Source organism: Monodelphis domestica, chromosome 4, assembly GCF_027887165.1.
Source record: "Monodelphis domestica isolate mMonDom1 chromosome 4, mMonDom1.pri, whole genome shotgun sequence".
Taxonomy (NCBI): domain Eukaryota; kingdom Metazoa; phylum Chordata; class Mammalia; order Didelphimorphia; family Didelphidae; genus Monodelphis; species Monodelphis domestica.
This window is the reverse complement of record NC_077230.1, coordinates 299,783,575-299,804,619: the sequence shown is the minus strand read 5'-3', so window position 1 is coordinate 299,804,619 and position 21,045 is coordinate 299,783,575. Positions and strand designations below refer to the sequence as shown.

The following is a 21,045-nucleotide window of genomic DNA, read 5'->3' as shown; positions in this document are numbered from 1 at the left end:
TCCACCTCAGCAATCTCACCTTCTCCCTTTCTCTGGGTCTCTTCCAAGGATGCAGCCTTACAGACTGAGCCCAAGAAAGAAAAGGAGTCGGAGCTTGAGCAAGGCAAGAAACAAAGACTGGATAGTGTCACCAGCAGTGAGAGCTTCGCAAGCTCCGGATTTCAGGAAGATAAAAGTCTGAGTGATGTGGAAGAGGAAGAGGAGGGTAGGTATTAATTCCTTCCTGTTCCTACAGTCTGTGATATTTTTACAACCACTGTGCATCTATGAAATTTTTTTCTAATTTATCACCCTAATAAACATCCGTGGGAGACTCATTGGGTAATGTCCGGAGGAGATAAGATTTGAATAAAGATTATTTGTAAGGTTACTAATTCTGACAGGGAAAACGTGCAATTGTCTAGCCCAGGGCCTCTTTGGGCATCAGTCCTCTGTGTGTGTCAGGGTAAAACTAGAAGGAGACATGGAAATATCTCTGATGCTCACGCTGAAACCAAATGTTCTCAAATGGGAATTCGGGTCCACTGGCAGGTTTCTCCTTTGTTTTGCTAACACTGTTCTAATAAGCTGAGATTTGGTGGGATAACAAAGGCCATTATAAACAAGTCCTGAGTTTAATGTTTTCCAGATCCTGATGATTTCTACAAGCAACCCATCACCATGGAAGATCTCATTTCATACAGTTTTCAAGTGGCCAGAGGCATGGAGTTCTTATCTTCTAGAAAGGTCAGCCTCATTCATTGCTATTTTCCTTTTTTTTTTTTATCAAATACAGACACCCTACAACCATTCCCACCAACATCTCTGTTGGGATACGCACATGGATGAGATATTGCGTATGTTTTTGTTTTTGTTTTCCCCATAAATAGGCACTCAGACACTTCCTACCAGTGTGACCCTGAACAAATCACTTGGCCCTGTTTGCCTCAGTTTCTTCATCTGTACAATGAACTAGAGAAGGATATGGCAAACTACTCCACTATCCTTGCCAAGAAAATCCTTAATGGGGGGAGGAGGGGGCCGGCGGCAGCAAGGTGGTTCAGTAGATAGAGAGCCAGACTTGGAGATAGGAGGTCCTGGGTTCAAATTTGACCTCAGACACTTCCTAGCAGTGTGATCCTGGGCAAGTCACTTAATCTCCATTGTCTAGCCCTAGAATCAATATTTATTACTGATTCTAAAACCAAAGGTAAGGATATAAAAAAGAAAAAAGAAAACTCCAAATGAGGTCACAACTGAAAAGACTGAATAACAGCAAAGACATACAGATATATGTGTAGTTCATATGAGATGAACAATATTTATGCATGCATAGACTTTTTTACTTCAAGGACTTGGGATTTCAGCCTGGTAGGTGCTCACCTTACCAATGCACCTTGCAATTCCTCTATGATTGAGGGTTTGTTTTTTTAAGTCTTTAACAATAACTGTCAGGGGGCAGCCAGGTAGCACAGCAGAGAGAGAGTGCCACTGGAGTCGTGAGTAACTTGGTTTAAATCTAGGTTCAGATGCTTCCTCGCTGTGTGACCCTGGACAAGTCACTTAACCTTGTTTGCCTAGCCTTTGCCCTTCTGTCTTAGAGTTGTTACTAGGACAGAAGGTAAGGGTTAAAAAAAATGCCTGTGGCTGAAAAATTCTCCACTCAGTAGGCAAATTGGTGATGAGACTGTCCAAACTGTGCCAGGCAGAGGTGGCTGGATGACAGACAGGTAGGCGGATCCATTACAAGGTCTGTCTGCACCACACACACTAAGAAGCCTTTCCAGCTCCCCTATAGGACCTGCCAAAGACTGCCCCCTCCCCCCCGCCCAGGCATAACCTTCCCCTGGTGGCTGCCATCCCTGGTGGCTGTCATGGTGCTGCTGCACAAGAAATCTGATTTCTTTGCATTACTTCTGCTCTCTCACACCCCTCAGCAATTTTCATAGAGGTAAAAGTGGGCTCATTTGCACTGCCTTCTAGATACAGCTCGTAATGCTGCCCAGAATACTTTGCTCACTCTAGTCTAGTTGGGGCCTGAAATTTGAGAACCTGAAAGTGATATAGAAGGGATTTGGTTTAAAGGAAAGGTTTATAGAAGGATAGTACCAGAAGACGCTGGTGGTTCTCCAAAGCCATTAAGTGGCACCCTAGACGTCCTTGAGTCAGGAAGACTGGAGTTTAAATCTGCAGGACCTTGGGGAAGTCACTTCACCCTTTTTGCCTCAACTTCCTCATCTATAAAGTGAGGTGGAAAAGAAAATGGCAAACCACTCCAGTATCTTTGCCAAGAAAACCTCAAAAGGAGTCGCAAAAAAAATTAGTCTGGGGGCAGCTGGGTGGCTCAGTGGATTGAGAGCCAGACCAAGAGATGGGAGATTCTAGGTTCAAATTTGGCCTCAGAGACTTTCTAGCTGTGTGATCCTGGACAAGTCACTTGACCCCCATTGCCTAGCCTTTACCACTCTTCTGCCTTGGAACCAATACATAGTATTGATTCCAAGATGGAAGGTAAGGGTTTTGTTTTGTTTTGTTTTGTTTTTTAAAGAAAAATTAGTCTGAAAAAAGATCTAAATAGCAACAATAAATAAGTCCTATGTAAGTCCCTTGACTTCTATAAACCACCATTTCTTCATCTGTGAATCAGGGGTAATGATAGCAATTAGCTCTTAAACAGGGTTGTTGTGAGGATAATATTATATACACATATGTATATAAGATCAAATTATATACATGTATACATAGGCATTTTATATGTATATGTTCACATGTTTATATAATTTATACATATATGTTGTTTATAACTATAATTTTCTATATATTGCTTTGTAAATCTTCACCTTATACATACATTCTAGCTATTATTCTCCACATAGCCCCCATAATAATCCTCTGACGAGCTTCTTAGTAGATTTTACCCTCACCTTCCTGGCCCAGCAGTGGGTTTCCATATTCCTATAAGGATCTGGTATAAATTTAAAACAGGATAAGAATCTGATTAATAACTTGATAAAAGGCTATGAAGAAGTCTTGTAGGACTTCAGTAGCAAATGACATTAACCAAGATCATCCCTAGAACAAAGCAGAGACCTTGGCCAACCTCAGGACAGAGTTTGACTTTTTGGCCTTCGGGGACGTCTATTTGCAGAGATCAGCTTTGTGTTTATAGTAACTCAGTGTATACTTACAGTGACTTCCTTTACAACATGTGAAATGGAGACTTCTTTTTTTTTTATAATGACACTGAGGACTCTCAGGAAATTTGTGGGAAATGCATTTTGATTGTGCGACTTTTTTATTATAGTGCATTCACCGAGATCTGGCAGCCCGAAACATCCTTTTATCTGAAAACAATGTAGTGAAGATTTGTGACTTTGGCCTCGCTAGAGATATTTATAAGAATCCTGATTATGTGAGAAAAGGAGATGTAAGTCAGTATCGTATTTATTTGACTCATTTGTTTTCAGTGATAGTTTCAACCTCTAACCAGACTTTTCATATGTATTTATACTCCTGTAAGATTAAAATTAATATCTAATAATTCCAAGTATTATATTTTATATGATTTATTAATAATCACTAGAAATAGAAGAAATAAAAGGACAAAAGTAAAAACCTGAGTAAAAAGAAGTTTTCCCAACCACATTAGTGGGGAAAAAAGAGAGGGGCATTGGTCACACACAAACTTAATCTTCTAAACATTAAGGACATAACGTGAGAAGGATCATGGGATGCTGGGATTTTGAGTCCTGGGGAACAGATTCTAATTACACACTCCTTTAAGCTGAGGTCTCTGAAAGCAAATTATTATATACTTTCTGCAAAAATGAGATATGCTATATGCTATATGCTGAGGGAATTCTCATATTCTTAATTTGAGATTCAAAAAAGTCAGCTAACACAGCTGATCTCTATAGCTGATCACCTATCCCTACAGCAGACTTGCTTGGCATCCCTATAGCCAGTGTTTTGCTACGTTCTCCCAAGATGATGTCAGTATACCTAGGATCCCCTTATATCTCACTCAGTGGGAGTTCTGTTGACTTCTGCTCCAGATAACACACTGGACTCATCCTCTCGAAAATTCCAAAGATTCATTCAGCAGGTTTTTTTACCCCTACCTGTTCCTGAAACATATATAAATATATAAGATAATATAAATATTACATATATAAAATATACCAATATAAACTTATATAGTATATATTAACAACAGGGGGGTGGGGATGGTTACCTCCCACCTCTTTGTCTACCTTTCCATAAAATGGCCTATCTATTCCACCTGGGAAAGCCACGTTTTCTATAATGTTTATTCCAAACCCCCTCTGCATATATATAAATTAGTTGACACTGTTTGCAAAGATGGACAGTCATTCTTTGCTTCATAAGCAAAACTCCCTAGACTAGGGCTTCAGTCTCTATATTTCTTTTCTGGCTCTCAATGTTTCTTTTTAAAAATTATTTTTAAATTATTTTTCAAAAATCCACCTTCCCTCCTTCCCACCTTTTCCCTTGCCCCCACTGAAAAATAAATAAAAACAAAATCTTTTTAACAGATAGAATTCTCTCCTTTTCTCCTTTCCCTCCCAATTGTCTTCTCTGTCGGTTCCTCAGCTCTCTGTCATTCTACTATCTCATCTTCTGCTAGACTCTGTTAGATTCATCTTCCTGAGTTCAAATCTCGCCTCAGATACTTACTAGCTATGTGAGCCTGCGCAAGCCACTTTATCCCATTTCCCTTAGTTTTCTCATCTATAAAATAAGCTGAAGAAAGAAATGGCCAACCACCCCAGTATCTTCGTCAAGAAAATCCCAAATGGGTCACAAAGAGTTGGACCCGACTGAAAGGACTGAACAACAACAAAGCTATCTCACCCTCTTTTTCTTTCTTTGATGCCCATTCCCTTTTAAATCCTTTTTAAAAGTAAATGAAAACCAGTACCTTGGCCTCATAATTTAACCACTTCTTAAATTAGTCTCAATCTCTTTTGAACGCTTTTGCTTTCTAGCTTTTTCACTTCTTCCAACACCTATTCTCTTCTGTCCAGCTTTAATTTATTCATTTTGTATATCGCTCCCTATTCCCAGACCTACCTTCTGGCTCCCTTCCCTTTTCTTTGTACAAGACCTAGCATAGTACCCCATATGCAACTGGTATTTCATAAGTCCTTGTTGGATTGACTTGATCAAAATTCAAGACTATACCATGAAAATCACCCATTTCAGATTTCTCCCAGCTCAAATTCAAGTCATTCTCCTCCAGACCCCATATTCCTTTTGAGCCTAAGTTTTTTAAGGTAGTCATTTCTCATTAGAACAAGCCTCTAAGTCATACTTAAACCATGCTAATGGGTATTCATCCTATGTATCTTTTTAAAGATATATGTCTTCTAAGAGATGTATCATTTATAGGATATCTTAACTAGTCCCCAAAATGGTGCACAGTTCAGTTCCTAATTATAAGGTGAACAAATGAACACTGTTTAAGTCTGCCATGTTTCAATGTAAGCCTGCTAAAGATTCCATTCTCCTTTTTCTAGACCCGGCTTCCCCTTAAATGGATGGCTCCTGAATCCATCTTTGACAAAATCTATAGCACCAAGAGTGACGTGTGGTCTTATGGGGTGCTGCTATGGGAAATATTTTCTTTAGGTAAGTTTGAATTGGCAAGGAATTAACAGACTCACATGAAATATCAGCATCCCTGCCTTCAGTTGTCTGCAAAGGAACAGCCAACAATTTACGAACCTGTATCTAAATCTATTCATCCGCCATATGTGTTAGTAATAAACACATACATGGCGAGATGGGCAGACCCAAAGCAACCCTGGAGGGTTGTCTCCATGCCTGAAGCACACGGGTCAATGAACAGGGGAGTATTCTTGAGAGTAAGAGGTACTTCGGGTGCCAGACGCACCTGGAGACAAGCCTCAGGCCTGAATGGAAGGAGTTTGGCTATGGAGTCAAAGGTCCTGATGTTCAGTCTTGTTTCTGCGATTTTCCCTCAGCTGCTCAACTTTGGGCAAATCCCTTTCTCTCTCTAGGCTTCTGTTTCTTCATCCATACAATAAGGAGTTTGGACTCAGTGATGGTTCATGTTTTTGAGGCTGAGTAATAATAACTGATTTTATTTCTTTAGCTGCCTTCAGACCTGGGAGAAGGGTAGTCCGATAAAGAAATTGCGGCCTGGAAATGTTTTCGAGGCTGAAGATATGTGTACACATGTATACGCTTCATATATACACACGTGGATTGTGGATTGAAATACAGATGCACGTCATGTTCAGTAGCCAACTCAGATTCATTCCAAGATTCTTCTGGCCTTTGCCAAGAGTCTGCATTTCACAGCAAATAAAAGCCTCCCAGTAACATCTCTCATTTCCCGTAACATGTGAAAATCATTCCCCTGCTTTCGATGACAGGCACCTGCTCCTTCCACTCTTTGAAAGCCGCTCACCGGCCCCAGTGGCCCTGGTGCCAGCAATGCACTGCTCCCAGCTGCTTCCTACTCACACTAATCAGTGGGAAGTCCAGACAAACAAACGCTAAGGCAGACAGGGGACAAGCTAGACGAGAAGAATCCAATCAAAACCATTGCCAAAGCGTTGCCCCTGCCCACGGGGATAGGGAGAAGGCAAAGCTATGCGGTGGATCCCATCCAGCACAAAGCAGAGGCCAACAGGCAGACCTGGCCCTGAGCAAAGTGGCACAGTGGAGGAAAGCTTGTTTCAGTGCTTTCTTGACTCCCTTTCTGTCCTTTTTGGAGTCTCCTGTGTTCTCATGTTACTCTTCTGCCAGTTCTGTCCCTTCCCCTTCAGCCCACATATTCATGCCTGGTCATTGCATCCAGACAGGGTCCCAAGCTCCTTCCCCATCCCAATCCAACACTCATTCCTCTGGTGTTGGAAGTTCAGCTAATTATTAATTAACATGAATTCCTGGCAATTTACACACGCGCACACACAATATTTGCATTTTTAAAACAGTGGTTCCGTAAATCAAAAGTAATAAATCTCTAATGACAGAATTACATTGGTAATCATAGCTGGAAGGGACCTTAGAGGCTATCTGGTTTAACTCTCTCATTTAACACAGGAAGAAACCAAGGGAAAGTTAAGGAATTTCTCCAAGGTTATAGTGCTAGTAAATAGGAGTGTCAGAATTCAAACTCAGTGCCTGGCACATAGAAGGCATTTAATAAGTGCTAATTGGCTGACAAGTTAAACTGATTTAAAAATCCAGCATATCATTCCACATGGCCAGTCCACCTATAAGCAAAAGAAACAACTTGATGTTTTTCATTGACAAACATTTATTGTGAGAGGACCTCATTAAGGGAGGTATTGTATACATTATTTATATCGAGCTCTGACCTGTTCCCACCAAGTGGCAAACAATTCTACTCTGTTCTCAGACTCACATTTTGTAAATCACATCGTTCTTTAAAAAAAGAAAGGGAAAGAAAAAACTAAGTTGTTCCCTCCCAGCTCCCATGACCTGACTTTCTCCTACTGTCTTGTCTTTAGGTGCCTCTCCATACCCAGGAGTGCAAATTGATGAAGATTTCTGCAGCCGTCTGAAAGAAGGCACAAGAATGAGAGCTCCCGAATATGCCACTTCTGAAATGTGAGGACACCCTTTGCTCAGATCCATTTTGGAGGACTTATTGTTATATCTGAATTGATACATTCAAATTCCTGTGACCTAGTAAGGATGCTGGAAATGCTTTGTTTTTGGCATCAAGATATACCATTTCGGGATAGAATCGGGGATGTAGACTCTAAATGATCACTTCATTGCAAATATTAATAATAGGGAAATAGGTCTTGATCAAAGATACATGTAAAACACAGTGGAGATGATCGTTGGCTATGGGAGGGGGTTAAGAGGAGGGGAGGGAAAGAACATGAATCATGTAACTATGGAAAAAATCGTAAATTAAATAAATAAGTTTATTTTATATATATGTGTATATATATAAAGATATATATATACACATCCCATCTCCCCCACCAAATCAGAAATGATGACTTTTCAGACAGTTAAATTACATTCCCAGTGATCCATTCTAACCTTTTCAACCATTTGACCTTCTTATATGACTTGAAAGACAGCTAGCTGGCATAAGGAGATTTAGTCCAACACTGGGAAACCGAGGAAGGTAACTGGGCCATTTGGTGGGGGTGAAAACCCTGGCTTTCTCCAAATGATGCTTTAGTCAAAGTGAATGAACAAACACACAAATTAAAAGGAGTAGAAGGAATCAAGTAGGTGGCTCAGTGGATTGAGAGCCAGGTCCTGGGCTCAGATACTTCCTAATGGTGTGAACTTGGACAAGTCACTTGCCCCCCATTATCTAGCCCTTACTGTTCTTCTGCCTTTGAATTTATATTTAGAATAAATTCTAAGACAGAAGGTAAGGGTTTGTTTTTTTAATCTAAAAGAAAAAGAAATAGCTTCACAACAATTACTATCTCTTGTACAGACTCTCCCGTCTTACATTTTATCAACTGACTATTTTTTATTGTACCCAAGTGACTTTACTTTTTTCCTTATTGAATTTCATCTTATTAGATTCCACCCAGTGTCATTTTGGTCCTCTTCAAGTAGAAAGAATAACTAAACAATTATTAAGCACCTATGTGCCAAGCACTATAATACAGGGGTGTCGAACTCAAATAGAATGGGCCCTGCTAAACTGTACATAAGGATTCTGGCCATCACATATTAACTTAGAAAAACACATTATCTCTGTTCTATTGTATTTACATTTTTTATTCAATATTTCCCAATTACATTTTAATCAAGTCCAGGCTACAAAGTGGAGTGTTGAGGGCCACATTCCTTCTTGTACTGGTTTGACATCTTTGTTCTGACCTGTCAAGACTCTTTGGGGGCTAAAAACGAGACATTATGTATATAGCACTGTATAAGTCACTATTTAAGAACAGGATCGATGGCTATCTTTGCTGGACATGATAGTGCAACACTGGCTGAACAACAGGCTCTTTTTGTGTCGTGTCACTATACGATACTAAGAATGCCTCAGCCCCCAGAGGGAAGTCTTACAATGTCTTGCTTCTTCTAGATTTCCATTACCCTGCAGCAATCTCAGTTTTTAGCAGCTTGGGTCCAGGGTGAGACTATGATGACATTTGCAGACACGTTGACCTGCTTACAAGGACCTGGGAGTCCCTGCGGCACCACCTTTCCTGCCTCCCTCTCCCCCACACACACAATGGGGTGCCCCTCGATGTTTCATTGATGGCCTCTGGGGAGGAGGCAGAAGGACGGTCAGAGAAGGGTACAAGGTCAATGTCTCTCTTCATCATTTCCTTGGGACGAGACTGACTTGGCTCTAGGACAGGGAGCCAAACTGGGAGAGAAAGGCACACAGCCCGAAAAAGCCACAGCAATGAAAACAGGCTGAGAGTGGGAAGGAAAGAGGATTTGTTTTGTCAGCAGCTTAGATTGGCCTCATTAGGAAAGGAGGCTGGGAACATAAGGATTGGTGATAAAGTGAAAAAGAAATCCAGGAGACCTGGGTGGGTCTTTTTATTTTGTTTAGGGAGGATTCATTTTCTTTCCTTTTTTTTTTAATTTCAACAAATATTTATTAAGTACAGAGACTGCCGTGTCATAGACCCTGCTCTCTGAGAGCTTTCAGGTTAGTCCTGGGGATTGTGGATCCTTTAAGATGCCAAGTATTTTCCAGCTGCCTTGTTCCTACTATTGGATGAAGAAGGAATCAAATACTATGGGACCTTGTTTAAAATTCTAGTACACATGGGTTAATATGAGGGCAAATGTACACTTGATTCTTGAATGCATTCCCTGGACAACTGCCTGAGGAATCTTACTTATGCATTTAATTCCTCTGCTAGAAACGTTCAGTGGCTCCCCATTGCCTCCAAATAAAGTATACATTATTTATCCTGGCTTTATCCTTCCTGTTCAGCCTGATCTTATATGACTCTTGTGGGCATGTCTAAGCTCCCACCGGGCTTAATTATTCTCCTTTCTGTTTTTGCCCTTTATTCTCCCTTCTCCGTGCCTTCGCCTATTGCTGCCCCCCATGCCTAGAGCCACATCTTTCCCCTTTCCCTATATCTATCTATTAAAGTCACTCTCCACCACCATCTTTCAGAACTCCTTGAAGACTTCTTTGATTCCTCTATAGAAAAGCAATATCTTATCACCCTTTCCTTGGACCTCTCTTTCACACATCTCATTCTCACTCTCCTTTCTATGATTCCCAAGTAGTGGATGTACTTGTGCTCCTACCTCCCCCACATCCAATTCAAGTGGAAGCTCCTTGAGCCTTACATCTATTATTTCTCTCTGGGTATCCCCAAGACCTAGCATGATGCCTTACACATAGTAAACGCATATTAAATGTTTATTGCACAGAAGAAATACTTCTTTGAGGGTCTGCACGTATCTCATATCACAAAAAGATTTTCCTTCATCTTTGACATTAATCTGAAGACAGCTAGAGTAGCTCTCTATGACCAGGAGCAGTTCCACTGTCAAGTTGTGCAAAAGATAAAGAATTCTTTAAACAAAGATCATGTTCCCCAATCCTCAATAGATTCTGGGCTGTAATGGTACTGAGGTTATGTTGGGGGAGAGAGACAAGGTACAGGACATAAGAAATTTAAAGTACTTGACTTTTAAATTATTTTTGCTCATTCAAATCAAAGACTGCCCATTCATTCAACAAGCATTTATTAAAGGCGCCCCTGAAGAAGAAGGAAAGGATCCTCTCCTCTAGAGACCAGCATATTTTGGAGTCACTAAAACATAAGGAAACTCATTCAGAAATTTTTGCTTACAGATGCAGAATTTACTTTTGTCAGTGCTTTAAATCTTTTGCAAGTTGTTGAAGTTGTTTCCTCTTTGTCTAATCCAACCTTAGAAAGACCTGGGTGTGGAGCAGTTTCCAACACACTGAACCTCTCTGACCTGAACTAGAGCTAGAATTATGTGTCCTGGTGCTAGGGCGGCTGCTTTGGAAAAGAAATTTCCTCCTTGGGCCCTGTACCCCTTGCCCCATGTTCTGGCTTCATCTGTAAAGGACCAAGGGGATGGTGGTAACTGATGTCATTTCTTTGCTTTTAAAGCTGTTTGCTTAGTGATGTAAAATTTTATAAGGCAGAATCTCTGGTTCCTTGCCCAGAGTCTGTTTAATCAGATGGCTGCTCAATAAGTGAATAAGCAATGAATGTTTTGATTTTTTTTTTTACTTTGGTGTTTGCTGGGTTGAGTTGTATCTGAATTTAAGGCAAAAGGAGTGACCAAGGACCAAAAAGAAAAAACAGCAAGGATTGTAGGTGGTCCATTTCATCAAGTTCTCAAGAAAGAAATCCACGAGGATTCCATTGCTCAGAGGCCTAAATCAAACCCAGCTTTTTCCAAAGAGCCCAAGGAGGAAAGGTGCTGGTGTGACCTCAGAAACACCTTTTCATTTCTACTCAGGAGAAAAGTGGTCCAATTGCTTTATCCAACATAGATAACATATCTAAGTAGATAGATATAACATATTATCTAATGTATAAGATAATATGGACAATATATTCTCTATCCAATATAATACATAACGTAGATAATTTAATATAATTTATATAGATATATGATATATATCTGTATGTTTGACTTCCTTGTTCTGATGGTCTCTGAGGTTCTAAAACTGTCACAGATCATGGGGTCCCTTAATAGTGTGATCAGCACCACAGAGAGAGTGGAGTGGCTGAACGCTAACTAGAACACCAAGCAGGGAAGGATCTTCAGGACCAAAGAGTAGACTTTTTTCTCTAATGCTACAGAGCCTGGAGAGTGGCCTTAACATCAGGAAGGTCTGCTCCAATTCCACTTCTGACTCATCCTGTTTCTGTGTTCTATGTTCTGTGACCCTGGGCCTATCACTAACCTCTCTCTGCCCTCAGGCTAGTCTGTTAGATGGTACATTGCAGGGCTGGTACCAGTATGCAATGGTAGAAGGAAATCTTCTAGACTACCACCAAAATCATAGGTCTGATTTCAAATACATATTTAAATAATATTCTATGTTAATATTAATACATTTTAAAGAATATATTATATTTCTATTAATCATTAAAATAATATGCCATATTTATATTAATAATATAATAAAATATATTTGGATAATATTAAATTTATATATATACATATATATATATACACATATATATCCAAGGTGATCAGAAAGCCTTAGAGCAGTTTTAAGCTTTTAAAACTTAAAATTGTACTGATTTTTTGGAAGACTACATAGATACACACACATATATATATTTTTATACATATCTATATATATAGAGAGAGAGATATGTATAGATATATAAAATCACACGCAGGCATGAAAGACCCAAGTTCAAATCTAAGCTCAGATACTTACTAGCTGTGTGTCCCTAGACAAATCACTTAACCTCTATCTGCTTTAGTTTATTCAAATGTAAAATGAGGGTCATAATGGCACCTACCTCCCAGGTTTGTTGCAAAGATAAAATGAAATAATCATTGTAAAGCACTTAGCACAGTGGCTGGAATATAGTAGACACTATAAAAATGTTTACTAATATTTTAAAATTAATTTAAATTTAATCAATTATTACATTTAAATTAAATTAAAATACTAAAATAAATTAATTTAATTTAAAATTACTAATATTACTATTATTTTTATTATTAAAATTACACTTGAAAAGTAATGCCTATCTGATTCTGCAAACTAGGTATATGAGAGTGGTGTTCATCATGGTGCCTTAGACTCTCCATTCCTAAAGGATAAGTCCCATTCAATGCCCATAACTGGGACAGTATGTAGAAGGTCAATATTGCGAGTAATGAGAGAGAAGCAAAAGTCAGCAGCCCTGGGGGTGCCAGGTAAGAAGCTCTCTCCCCATACATGAGAGAAAGCTTGTGGCCCCCATATTATAGTTCTAAAAGCTATTGTTTGCTACCTGTCTCATAGGAGATGGACTATCTCCTCTCCATTTGAGGGTAAGAAAAAGTCAGAACTGAATGAGAACCAGGAGTCAGTTCCTCTCTGATACCTGCTCTATTTTCCCTAAATTGAGCCTTAGCCAACTTAAAGGAACCTGACATTTATGGGTATCCTACTTTATATTTTTTAAGGTGCTTATGTATAATTTGGTACTGATAGCAACGGGACCTTAGGCAAGTCACTTAACTTTTTCAAGTCTTACTTTTCCCTGAAATACAGTGAGAATAATATTTGTGTAACCCATAATACAGCATTGATCTGAGGACCAAATGACACTTTCTGTGTGAAAGTGCTCAGGAACCTGTAAAAGGCATATTGTATTTGGTGGGTCTGGGGTTTCATTGGTGTGGGGAGGGATTTGGGCCAGAACCCACCATGGGCTGTGGCTGGAAAGATTCCAAGGTGCTGACTGAAGCTTTTTCATTTTGGAGAGTTTGGAAAAAAAAAAAGAGGCTACAGCAAGGCCATTCCTGGGCAGATAGTGGGTAAACTCACCATGGTAGCAAGCCAAGATAAGTAGCCATGGAGCCAAAAGGCCAGAGGCCACAAGCAGGGCTGGAAGTCAAAACAGAGTCTACACAAGGAAGTTAGAAGGTCAGAGGAAACTAGCCAGAAGCGTGGTCTGGATGGTGGGTCAGGCAGCAAGAGGTGGGCATGGAGGAAAACAGTGAAATGTTCAGCTGAAAGTTTTGTCCTTTTGCCACCCTCAAATGTTCCACTGACATGTGTGTGGCATCATGACTGACCGTGTATATTCCAGTTACCTCTAAATTCCCTTCAGCTGTTGTTGCCTCCTTGTTCTCCAATGAAATAATTAATTGTATGGACACTGGGCACTCTCTTCAGTGAGTATTTCTTCCAGTGGTAGAAATCACAATCCCTCTACAACTCCACATTACATATTGTTCTTTCTCATGCTTTTTTTTCTTTTCCTCTCTTCTTCCTTCCTTCCTTTTTCTTTCTCTTTCCTTCTTCTTCCCTCTCTCCCTCCCTTCCTTTCTTTTTCCTTCTTTCTTCCCTCTCTCCCTTCCTTTCTTTGTATTTCTTTTTTCCCCTTCCTCCCTCCCTTTCTTTTTCTTCATTTCTCTTTCCTTCCCCCCTCTCTCTCTCCCTTTCTTTTTCTTTCTCTTTCTTCCCTCCCTCCCTCTCTTTTGCTTTCCTGCCTCCCTCCATCTATCCCTCCCTTCCTTCCTTCCTTCCTATTGAATTCAATACAATTGATGAAGTAGGCTTTATTATTAAGAGGCTATAGAGCCCTTCTCTGCAGTGTTTTATGGTCTGATACAATTGAAACAAAGTCATTGATAAATAGAATGATTTGGAGCATGACACTCTCCACAGGAAATTTCCACTCAGCCTGGACTCTGCACTAAATAACCTCCATCATGGTGGCAAATTACCTGATGTTATCAGAATCCCATTGAAGAAGGTTATTTTTGTTCTTGGGCCAGCTAGACGGCAAAGTGGATAGAATGCCAGACCTAGAATAAGGAAGAGTCATCCTACCTTAGACCTATATGACCCAAAACAAGTCACTTCACACTGTTTGCCTCAGTTTCCTCATCTGGAACATGAGCCAAAGAAGAAAATGGCAAACCACTCTAGTATCTCTGCCAAGGAAACCCCGAATGGAGGCGTAAGGAGTTGGAGAGGACTAAAAAGTGACTGAACAACAATATTTTTGTTATTATAGTTCCCAGGGAATCTTGAATGACCTTAATGTACAGATAGGAGATACCTTAATATGAGCTGTAAGGGAACATTTCATTCTATCAAATGCTTTTTTTTGTAATCAACAAACTATAAACAAAATAGGATCTTATGTTCTGGATATATTTAATTTAATTATTTTTTTAAATGTAGTCTATACCATTTGTGAAAGCGTGCTTGTTCTTTGCTAATATTCTTGTCTAGCTTGCCCTCAGCTCTTGCCTAGGTAACTCACAAAGATTTTATATAGATGGGAGAGTAGATATATGGCTCAGTTGTTATTGATGCTCTATTGATCACTTTTTTGATAATAAAGTATGAATCCACTCTGGCAGCTCCTTTCTTTGCCTCTGTAAGGAGTGTCCAGGGTCCATCCTTCCATTGTGTGGCATCTTCTAAATTTCTTCTAGTTTCATTTAGAGCAAGAATGTCAAGAGCGACATGATTCAGCACCTCCAGCAACACATCTACTTATTTGTCAGTGATCATGGGATTTATCTTTAACCGATCAGTAGTGATGCTGGAACTTGGGGATGGTTCCATGTGATTTCTAGTGACCTCAGCTCCTTTTCCCACCTTTGTCACTGTCACTTCAGAAGCAAAAGCAGGCTGCACTGGACTGAGGGCATTTCAAAATTTTTGTTTGTTTGTCTCATTGGTTGTCATGGCCAAAAAAATATTTTAGCACTTGATAACTAGCCAACTGGTAAATTTGATAATAGTTCATTGCCATATATTATTTTTTCTTACAAACTTGGTTTGTGAAATGGAAAGTTTCATTATGTGATGAGTGTCATGAAAATTTAATTCAATTCAATTTTCCAAACATTTAGGAAGCCACATGGTGAATCAGAAAGGACAGTGGGCCTATATACGGAAGCCATCAATTGGAGGCCTGGCTTCTCCACTTACCTAGAGCCTCATTTAACATTTCTCTATAGAATTCCTCATGCATTTTGTTGTTACTGATTTTTTTTCAGACACATATGACTCTTTGTGATCCCATCTGGGGTTTTCTTGGCAAAGATTCTTCAGTGATTTGCCATTTCCTTCTCTGACTCATTTTACAGATGAGGAAATTGAGGTGAACAGGGTTAAGTGATTTGCCCAGTGTCACACAGCAAGTAAGAGTCTGAGGCCAAATTTGAACTCAAGAAGATGAATCTTCCTAACTCTAAGCCTGGCATTCTATCTGCTGAACCACCTACTTGCCCATCATGCATTGTTTTTCAATAATTTAATAGAAAAAGCATGTATCATGTAATATGAAAAATCTGGGCCACACATCCAGTGATGGCTTAGCCAAATTTCAGTCATAATGCCTTCAAAGAGACAAACAGACTCACACAGGCTACCTTTGACTAGGTAAATCCAAAAGGTGACAGAAGTCACCACTTTCCTCAAAATACTGTAATAACAGCATTGAAACTTTATTGGTACAATGACACCATATAGGCAATCTTCCAACTTGGAAAAATATTAACTGACGTCTCTTTGTTTCCTTTTGTGTCTCATTTGCACAGCTATCAAATCATGTTGGATTGCTGGCATAAGGATCCTAAAGAAAGGCCAAGATTTTCTGAACTGGTGGAAAAACTAGGAGATTTACTTCAAGCAAATGTGCAAAAGGTAGAGCCAAACTTGTATTTAATTACAGGGGATCAAATGCCTTTTCAAATTTATCTTTTTTAAGATCACTGTAATATGTGCAGTAACATCTTATATTTTTGCTATTTTAGGATGGAAAAGACTATATCCCACTGAATAATATACTCACAGGAAACAATGGGTTTGCATATCCCACCCCTGCCTTCTCTGAACCCTATTTCAAAGAAGATAGTTCAACTCCAAAATTCAATTCAGGAAGTTCTGATGATGTCAGGTAAGACAAAAGTCAATTCAACTGAATTTAATTTTTAAAATGTACTAAACATCTACTGTGTGTCAAGAACTGTGCTAGGCAATGAAGATAGAAAGACAAAAATGAATACTTCCTTCCCCCAAAGAGCTTACATTCTATTGAGGTCAACAGCATGTAGTCTTTTAAGACAGGTGATTTTCTTGTGTTCCTAGTACACTTTAGGGTAAGATGTATAAATTAAAAAAAAATACTACAGACCTCCTCTCCAGAATCCTAGAAAAAGCTTGGAGTCCTCACAGTTTCTTTTCTGCCTATCAGGACATAGTTTACAAGGCTTCTGAGAAGCCTTCTTGGGCTAGAATACTCAGTAGAATTCTGGAATAGACAAATGGGTTGAATGTAAGAAGAGGACCAGAAAGAAACCACATGGCAGATACATACATTTAGAAAAGACTTCTATAACCATGGAGTCTTAAGATTTAAAGAGACCTCAAAAATCACCTAAGTCCAGCCTTAGCCCAAGTCCCCTTTTCAGTGTTTCCCCAAGTGATCAGCTAATTTCTGCTTAAGAATTTCTTGTGATGGGGAATTCAGCACAGCATAACAGAAGGACATCTGGACTTAGCTTGCTTGGGAGGGTTTATGGTTTAAATAGGGTCTGCAGGCAAAGGATTTTATGCAGAGAGGATCTGGCTCAAGCTTAGCCTGGTCCAAGTTGATTTTGCCCTGCAGTGTTTTCTTCACCCTAGGGTCAAGTACTGGGCATATTCCCAGGGCCTGGGTGATACATGCCAGTTGGAGGAAAGCTCTCATGGCTCCTATCCTGAAACTACTTCCATAACAGCTGTTTTGTGAAAAAGGGATCAGACTTGTTTTCCTTGGACCCCACAGGCAGTACTAAAAGCAAGAGGTAGTGTTCCAGAGAATCATATTTCAGCTCAAAGTTAGGGGAAACTCTCACAAAGCTATCCAAGAAGGAATGCTCTTCCTCAAGATGTAATAATCTGCCCTCAGTAGAGGTCTTCAAACAAAGGGTTGACAATGATTACTTTGGTGATTTTGTGGCGGGAATCCTATTCAGATACTGTTAAACCTAGTCTCTGAGGTTTCTTTCAACTCAATTTCTGTGGAATTAGAAAACTTGAGTTTGAACTCCTTTTCTAACACTTATTAGTTATAGGACCATGGACAAATTGTTTTACCCTTCAAAGCCTCAATTTCTTCATCTACAAAATAAAAGACAGCATGGTAGAGTGGATATGCTACTAGACTTGGAATCAAGAACACCTGGGTTCAAATCCTTCCATAAACACTAGCAGTGTGACTTGGACAAGTTATTCAATCATCCTATATTTCAATTCCTACAAATGAGGAACTTGGATTTGAGAGCCTCTAAGATTCCTGCCAGTTCCAAAACTATGATCCTATGATCTTGAAAGTGGAGACAGTAATATTTGTAGCATCTACCTCATAGAATTATATTCAGGAAAATGCTTTGGAATCCTTGAAATACAAGATAAATAGAAGCTATTACATGTGAACTAGCTCTTGGGTACAGCCTATTCCATTTATAAAGGAAGTGCTTTCCTTTACTGAACTATAATTGGCCTCTCTATTACTTCTACCCATTGGTTCTAGTTCTTTTTTCTAAATCCAAGAAGTGTGCCAACCCTTCAAACCAATTAGTAGATGAATTTGGACTTGCCTTTGTGAGTGAACAATTGAGCAGGTTCTTAAAAATTTGCAAAGAAAATCAATGGCAGAAATGGAACCACAAAAATATTCTCCAGTTTGCATAATCTGGACAGTCCAGTCTTTTCCTAGACACTGGCTTACTAGCTCTTGGACAATTAGTTAAGTTGGTGTTACTGTTAAGAAAGTACATAGACTCACTCTTGATAAAATGCAAACAAATTTGTTCTACTCTCACATAGGTTGCCTTAAAGCCAAGTGCTATTGGTTATCAAAGAGAAGTTTGGGAATACATATGGTTGGATACCAACCCACATTTTCTGGGCAAATCATTTCACTGCTTTGTGATGTCGTTCTTTCATCTGTAAAATGAGTCATTGACCTTGAAGTTCTTTTGCACCTTGAAAATGATGAATAACTAATAATAATTCTTATTAATAGCAGCATTCAGATAACACTTTGATGTTTGCAAGGTGTTTTATAAACCTTGCCTCACTTGAATTTCACAACATCCCTGTGATATAGAGGTATAGATATTAGTATTCCCATTTTAAAGATGAGAAAAGTCATACAAGGTGTCAAAGTAATCTGAAACCTAGCACTTGTAGTTAAAAAGCACTTTGAAAATGTTATCCTTCTTTATCCTTACAGCAACTTGTAAATAGGCAATGTATGAAAAATCCAAAGTTCTTTTTCCTGCCTCCTACTACCTTTTCATTTTTCTATGCTGCTTCTGTCAATGAAGCAGCCATCAAGTTCTAGGTTTGTGGGCTCACTGACTGGAGGATGACTGAAGAGTGCATTGCTAGGGCATTTCAGGAGGGAGGGACCTCTAGAAAGGGATCTTTGGGCAATATTTGGCTTGAGACATCAGAATTTTAATGGACTCTACTGGAAGTACAGTGATAGCATCAGGATTCCCAGAACAAGTCATTAAGATTTCAACCTCTGAGGAAGAGGAGTATCAGTCCCTACTGATGTCACTGCCAACCAAAGCAGCATACCTTTTCCCAACCTTTACTTTTTTCTCTCTTCTATTTGGACAGATATGTAAATGCTTTCAAATTCACACACCCACAGAGAGTAAAAACCTTTGAAGAGCTTTCCCCAAAGACTACCACAGTGTTTGAGGTAAGTAATGCAGAAGCACTACCTTAATTTATTTTTTTATTTTTAAAACCCTTATCTTATATATCTTGGAATCAATACCCCGTATTGGTTCCAAGGCAAGGGCTAAGCAATGGGAGTCAAGTGACTTGCCACAGCTAGGAAGTGTCTGAGGACAAATTTGAACACAGGACCTCCCGTCTCTAGGCCTGGCTCTCAATCCACTGAGCCCTCCAAATGCCCCCCCCCCCAGCACTAGTTTAATTTAATATTACTCACCAAACAGTATTGAGGGTCTAAGAATTTCTGTGCAGATGACTCCCAGGTCTAGTCTAGTGATTTCCAGTCCCACACCAACAATTTTTATATCAGACATCTCCAATTAGATATCTCATCAACATCTCAAGCTCAACATTTTAGAAACAGAACTCTCTCTCTTTACCTCCCAGCCCCTCTCTTCACTATTCCATTCTCCCAGGTTTTCTCTCACCTTGGTTTTATCTTCAAATCTTCACCCCTTTACTCGTGTGGGAAAACTATCAGATTCTGTAACGAAGAGATCATCGGGACTTTGTAGAGAGCCATTTGAGTCGAAAGATGTTGGAAGTCATACTGCAAAGGGCTGAGGAAGGGGAAACAGGAAAGGGTGTCAGAAGAGAGAAAGCCAAGGCAACGACTATAGCTCACTTTATGAAGTTTGGCTGAGAAGCAGGAGTCCTGTAGAGTACAACAGCCTTAGGGGAGATTGGGGTCTCGTGAAGGTATCTTTTTATGGGTGAAGGGTATTTGATTTGAGAAGTGGGCTAACTAAGGCTGCTGGAATAGATGGGAGGGGACAGGAGGGGATCCGATGTACATGTAGAGGTACTAACCTTGGCAAGAAGAAGGGCCGCCTCTTCGTCAGAGGCTGAAAGGAGGAGAGGCTGGGAGATAATGTCAGTGAGTTTAGAGAGGAAGAGAGTGGGAGAAGAGGAAGTTCACATCAGATGACTTCCGGTTTTTTTTTCCCCAGCCTAGTAAGGGGCAGGGTCTTCGTCTGTGAAAATTGAATGAAGAGAAGGTACAGCAGGAAGGAGAAGCTCTGGAATAGCTTCTGGGGGGAGTGACTTAGGGAATCACACTTTAGGAGAAATAAAAGTACTACCTTGTTGCAATGAAGGTGCGCTGAGACTGGATTAGGTGAATTTGTCTCTTACGGCACAGTTGTGAGATTTCCTCCAGCTTCGTGCAGCAGTTTGTGAATAGGAGTGGGTGAGAATAATCTACAGTAATATCAACTGCAAAACTGAGGTTCGGCAAGAGAAGGATGAAAGGACAAACAACGGATGAAGTATTTATTTATAATACATGCAACCAAACAAAAAACTGTGAGAAACTGTGAGAGACAAGAAAGAGACATTTGCTAGTACAGTCAAAGTAGTCAGAAAATTCCCTAAAATGAGTCTTCAGGTAACATTAAATCATTTCAAATTCATTCAATGCCATTTAGAACTAGAAGCAACCTTAGAAAACATCTACTCTAACTCTACATTTATACGGGATGAAATGGAGGTCAAGAGATATGAGGCAACATTTAAACATTTATTATATATTAAACATATACCTCCAATGTGTAAGGTACAGTGCTAGGTTCTGGGGATATAAACACAAAAATGAAATAACCTCTAAAGGA

The 21,045-nt window shown here is 39.6% G+C and overlaps 1 protein-coding gene and 1 long non-coding RNA gene across 2 annotated transcripts in view; one reads left to right on the top strand and one right to left on the bottom strand.

Annotated features, from left to right (window-relative positions):
• FLT1 (fms related receptor tyrosine kinase 1) overlaps positions 1 to 21,045 on the top strand; it is a 201,170-nt gene that overhangs the window by 170,346 nt on the left and 9,779 nt on the right. Inside the window, exons 21-28 of the mRNA XM_007495262.3 lie at positions 49 to 205; positions 629 to 726; positions 3,284 to 3,406; positions 5,520 to 5,631; positions 7,506 to 7,605; positions 16,237 to 16,342; positions 16,453 to 16,595; positions 19,313 to 19,397. Of these exons, the coding sequence (XP_007495324.2) occupies positions 49 to 205; positions 629 to 726; positions 3,284 to 3,406; positions 5,520 to 5,631; positions 7,506 to 7,605; positions 16,237 to 16,342; positions 16,453 to 16,595; positions 19,313 to 19,397 (924 nt within the window). The remainder of the gene's footprint in view (positions 1 to 48; positions 206 to 628; positions 727 to 3,283; positions 3,407 to 5,519; positions 5,632 to 7,505; positions 7,606 to 16,236; positions 16,343 to 16,452; positions 16,596 to 19,312; positions 19,398 to 21,045) is intronic.
• On the bottom strand, positions 3,400 to 20,359 carry LOC103100784 (uncharacterized). The gene is made up of 4 exons (XR_468117.2): positions 20,246 to 20,359; positions 19,864 to 19,995; positions 16,833 to 16,949; positions 3,400 to 4,106 (listed from the first exon to the last, which is right to left on the bottom strand). It is a non-coding gene; the product is annotated as an uncharacterized LOC103100784 (long non-coding RNA).